Here is a 5717-nt window from a genome sequence, read left to right on the forward strand (position 1 = left end):
GACTGGCTTGTGCGGGTGGCACATAAAAGACACCATTTCGAGCGTGGCCGTTTTCGTGCGGGTGACACGTAAAAGCACCCACTACACTCTCTGAGTGGTTGGCGTTAGGAAGGGCATCCAGCTGTAGAAACTCTGCCAAATCAGACTGGAGCCTGGTGTTGCCATCCGGTTTCACCAGTCCTCAGTCAAATCGTCCAACCCATGCTAGCATGGAAAGCGGACGTTAAACGATGATGATGATGATGATGATGATCATATATATATATATATATGGGTATATCACACCCTACATCATTAATTGGTTCCAGGAGACATGACTTTAGTCAAATTAACTTGTCTCTAGGCTAAACCCATAATAACCATTCTGAATTCTGTATTTTATTTATGAATGCATTTTCAATAATACATGGTTAAATGTTTCTGAACAAGATCGTTGCTTTCTGTAAATTTTTTTCATTTTTTTACATATGTGGGGTGACGGGGAAAGGGGTGAATCTCCCCTGTTTAACGATGAGGATTCTGTTGATTGATCAATTGAATGGAAATAGGTGATTTTGGTACATACATCTGCAGGACTAATAATTCGTTTTACAGTCGGTTGAAGGCCTGCAATTTTGCATCAGATGGCTTAAGGATTAGATTGACCCCCCAGTGCACAACATGAGTGGTGAAGGACACAGTGATTAATATTTACTGCACTTTTGATTTTGAAACAAAATACGGTTTTTACAAATGTTTGCTACCTTACAAAAACTATATCAACTAAGCAAATGACCTTCTTTAAATGCATTAAAAACACTATAATATAATCTGAATAATAGTTCAGAAAATTATCCCTGTTTACTTTGAGCATGTAAAAGACAAATTTAGACAGGGCCAAATGAAGAACATGAGACAAAGTGGACTTTACTGAAATTATTACTCATTTTGACCCACTTTAGACGTCAAAATTTAAAAATTATCAGTTTAGACATTACTCTTTCTCTTTTACTTGTTTCAGTCATTTCACTGCGGTCATGCTGGAGCACCGCCTTTAGTCAAGCAAATCGACCTCAGGACTTATTCTTTGTAAGCTTAGTACTTATTCTATCGGTCTTTTGCCGAACCGCTAAGTTACGGGGACTTAAACACACCAGCATCGGTTGTCAAGCGATGTTGGGGGAACAAACATTGGCACACAAACACACACACATACATATATATACATATGCATATATACGATGGGCTTCTTTCAGTTTCCGCCTACTAAATCCACTCACAAGGCTTTGGTCGGCCCGAGGCTATAGTAAAAAACACTTGCCCAAAGTGTCACGCAATGGGACTGAACCCGAAACCATGAGGTTGGTGAGCAAGCTACTTACAACATAGCCAAGGAAAATTTGACTAATTGAAAATATATTGATTTTTTTATACACCTAAATTATCTAGATATTTTATTAGCAACCTCATTTACAATTGATTCAAAATTGACGCGGTCGACAACTATAGATACTTTTAGCTAGTCTCAAAGTTCCGGCACTTCTAGCTGACGAGGTACAACATGTCTAAACACCGGTGTCCCAGAATGCCGTGCACCAATGAGACGAATTTGTTCAATATTAGATGAAAACGGTAAGTTGACAGAGATTTACTTAAAAGCTGAATAATTCACTCCTTCGTCGAAGACGACGTGTGGGCGTTCAGCTTTTGCCGAACGACCTGCACAAATGATTTGTCCATTGTGATATGCTATACATTAGCTCACTCTCTCCTTCAAATCTACGTTGTCTGAACAGGTGCGTGGTGTACCACTTGTCCAGGTATCGAAGGGATCGTAGAGCAACGTGAGATAATGTGTTTTGTTCAAGAACACAACGCACCAGCCAGTCTTGGAATTGAAACCACTATGTCGCAGTGATCGCAATTTATAGATGCATCCCTCACTTCCGAATTTGTTTCTCCATAACTTTCAGGAAAATGCATGTCATCATCATCATCAGCGCCTTCTGCATTGTCAATATTATCATCATTACTTGTTGGAGATGGTGGTAGGGAAGGCATGCCTGAGGAGTCAGGGTCCCTCTTATTCTCGCTGACACATGGGGCAGACTTAATAGTGATGACTCCAGAAGGGCTGGCAAAGTTTCTACTTGTTACAGTGTAGGTGATGAAGCATGGGCTGGTGCAGAGAATCAGAAAAACCTCCTGAAGAAAATAGTTACCGTTTACTGCTTACTCACGATGTCGCAGTGGTGAGTGCAACACCCTAACCACTCGGCCATGCGTTCTTACAAGTGAAGGCGCGTGGCTTAGTGGTTAGTGTATTCAAACTCACGGTCGTCAGGTCGGGAGTTCGTTTCCCGATGGCGCGTTTTGTCCTTGAGCAAGTCACTTTATTTCATATTCCTCCACTCCGTTCAGCTGACAAAAATGAGTTGTACCAGTATTTTCATGGAACAACCTTGTCACATCCTGTGTCACCCTAAATCTCCTCGAGAACTACGTGTGGAGTGTTCAGCCACTTGCGCGTGTTAATGGCATAAGGTCTGAAGTTTTGTGGGGAGAGGGACTAACCGATTACATCGACCCCAGAATTTTACTGCTACTTAATTTATCGACCTCAAAAGGAGTTAAGGCAAAGTCGATCTCAGTGGAATTTGAACTCAGAAGGTAGCGGCGATCAAAATACCACTAAGCATTTCGCCCAGTGTACTAACGATTCTGCCAGCTCGCCGCTTTACTACTAATAATAATAATCCTTGGATTTTTGTGGGGGGGAATAATCAATCATATCGATCCCAGTACTTCACTGATACTTAATTTATCGACCCCAAAAGGATGAAAGGCAAAGTCAACTACAGTGGAATTTGTACTCAGAATGTAGAGACAGACGAAATGCCGTTAAGCATTTTGCCCAGCATGCTAACAATTCTGCCAGCTCACTACTTTAATAATAATAATGGAATTAAATGAACCCTTTGAAGTTACAGTCATTATATAGAGATGAAAACACATAACAACATAGGAAATATATTCCTTATTTTTGGTTATAACTTCTAAACTGTTAATTTCAAAAACCTCATCAGCTAAAGCAGTGAAATTAATTAGTATCGTGTGACTAAAGCAGCGTAATTAATTTTTTGAAAATTTATAGATGTATCCCCCACTTCTGAATTTGTTTCTCCATAACTTTTAGAAAAATACAAATCGTTATCAGCGCCTTCTGCATTGTCAATATTATCATCATTACTTGTTGGAGATGGTGGTAGGGAAGGCATGCCTGAGGAGTCAGGGTCACTCTTATTCTTGCTGACACATGGGGCAGAAGGGCTGGCAAAGTTTCTACTTGTTGCAGTGTATGTAGGTGATGAAGCTAGGGCTGGTGCAAAGAATCAGAAAACCTCCTGAAGAACATAGTTACCATTTACTGCTTACTTGATGCTGTGCAATGCCATAATCTAGAACAGTAATCATGGATTGTCTTTCCTCAGAACTTAAGTCGACTTCAAGTAGGAGATCAGTCAATTGCTGATATATATATATATATATTATCTAACTTCGTTCAGGTATTTTTTGCCAATAAAGGGCTATTTCATCTGCATCAAGAACTTGGCATACTAAATATCCACCCTTGTTCACTTTACTAAATTCCTGCTGAAAACTCCAAATATACTGATAGATGAACAAGGGTAAATGTCGGATAGAGGAATCCATGATAAAATGAGTTGGATGAAATGTAGAGAAGAAAAGATGATGGCCAGAAATTGTGAAGGGTTTAGGGGTGAATGTAGTGAATGGTGGAGGGGTGAGAAATAGGGGTTGGATGGAAGATAGGCAAGAGTGGGTGAGTGCATGATGGCTAGAGATTGTTCTGTTACTTTTTTGTCTATCATTTTAGATTATCATCAAAGAATGTTTTTACATCAGATACATCCAGCATTTATCATCTGTTAAAGACTAAAGGAAGATGTTATGCACTGCATATATATAACACTGTTTTGAAATAAATAACATTTCTCAACATCACTGGAATGGTGACAAAATCATTTTGCCTTCTTGTTAAACTTGACTTACAATGGTGTCTGTAGAATCTTCAGAGAGCAACAAAAACATGGTTGATGACATGCAACAGTAAAAACAGAAATATTTGTTTGAAATCAACTTTAAAAATTGAAAGAGATAACCATTTCTGTATTGTGTTCAGAGAAGCCTAATTATGGAAAATGAATTGTGTGGGAATAATGTTGAATTTAAAACAAAATCTAAAAAGATTGATTCTCATGATGATAAGAAGAAGGGAACAGATAAATTATCATACCAGTGTGATATCTGTAAGAAGGTATTTGCTGAGAAAGGTAATCTTGTTAGACACACACGTATTCATACAGGAGAGAAGCCATATCAGTGTGATATCTGTGGTAAATCATTTCCGCAAAGAAGTCACTTAACTAAACACAGCCGTATTCATACAGGCGAGAAGCCCTATCATTGTGATATCTGTGATAAATCATTCTCTCAAAGACATGTTTTAACTACTCACAAATATACTCATACAGGTGAGAAACCCTATCACTGTGACATCTGTGGTAAATCATTCTCTCGAAGTCAGCGCTTAACTGAGCACATACGTATTCATACAGGAGAGAAACCATATCAATGTGATGTCTGTGGTAAATCATTCACTCAAAGAAATCACTTAACTGAACACAACCATATTCATACAGGTGAGAAGTCTTATCATTGTGATACCTGTGGTAAATCATTATCTACAAGATATCACTTAACCAAACACAAGCGTATTCATACAGGAGAGAAGCCATATCACTGTGACATCTGTGGTAAATTATTCTCTCAAGCTGAGCGCTTAATTGTGCACAAATGTATTCATACAGGAAAGAAACCATATCACTGTGATATTTGTGGTAAATCGTTCTCTAGAAAAAGTGACTTAACTAAGCACAACCGTATTCATACAAAAGAAAAGCTGTATCACTGCGATATCTGTGGTTATTCATTCTCTCAGAAACATGCCTTAACAACTCACAAATATATTCATACAGGTGAGAAGCCATATCACTGCGATATCTGTGGTTATTCATTCTCTCGAAGTCAGCGCTTAACTGAACACGTACGTATTCATACAGGAGAGAAACCTTATGACTGTGATATCTGTGGTAAATCATTCTCTCTACGTCAGCGTTTAACTGAACATGTACGTATTCACACAGGAGAGAAACCATATCATTGTGACATCTGTGGTAAATCATTCTCTCTAAATCAACACTTGACTGAGCACATACGCATTCATACAGGAGAAAAGCCATATCACTGTGACATCTGTGGTAAATCATTCTCTCATGGGAATACATTAACTATACATAAACGTATTCATACAGGAGAGAAGCCATATCGCTGTGATATCTGTGGTAAATCATTCTCTCAAAATGGTGACTTAACTACACACAAACGTATTCATACAGGAGAGAAGCCATATCATTGTGATGTCTGTGGTAAATCATTCTCTTATAAAAGTAGCTTAAATACACACAAATGTATTCATACAGAAAAGTAACTGTATCGGTTCCAAAATTTAGTTTGTGGTAAATAAAGTCCTGTATATTTGTCAATCAAATTGTTTCATTTTTTTTTATTGGTAGAAATCTCAAGAAAACAAATATCATTCACTCAAGGTAGTGGGTGAATATATTCTTAAAGTCAAATTTTAGTAGCTCGTGAGC

The 5717-nt window shown here is 38.2% G+C and overlaps 1 protein-coding gene across 2 annotated transcripts in view; it reads left to right on the forward strand.

The window, feature by feature from the left end:
• Window positions 1–1515: 1515 nt before the first annotated feature.
• The window catches only part of LOC128251240 (zinc finger protein OZF-like), a 20033-nt gene continuing 15831 nt past the window's right edge, over window positions 1516–5717 (forward strand). The window contains exons 1-2 of one of the 2 annotated variants that reach the window (XM_052977952.1): window positions 1550–1611; window positions 3878–5611. In XM_052977952.1, the coding sequence (XP_052833912.1) occupies window positions 4196–5551 (1356 nt within the window). In that variant the 5' untranslated portion in view covers window positions 1550–1611; window positions 3878–4195 and the 3' untranslated portion in view covers window positions 5552–5611. Of the gene's footprint in view, window positions 1612–3877; window positions 5612–5717 lie in introns of those variants that run through there. The other variant, XR_008267035.1, reaches the window with a different exon arrangement.

Source organism: Octopus bimaculoides, chromosome 29 (genome assembly GCF_001194135.2).
Source record: "Octopus bimaculoides isolate UCB-OBI-ISO-001 chromosome 29, ASM119413v2, whole genome shotgun sequence".
Classification (NCBI taxonomy): domain Eukaryota; kingdom Metazoa; phylum Mollusca; class Cephalopoda; order Octopoda; family Octopodidae; genus Octopus; species Octopus bimaculoides.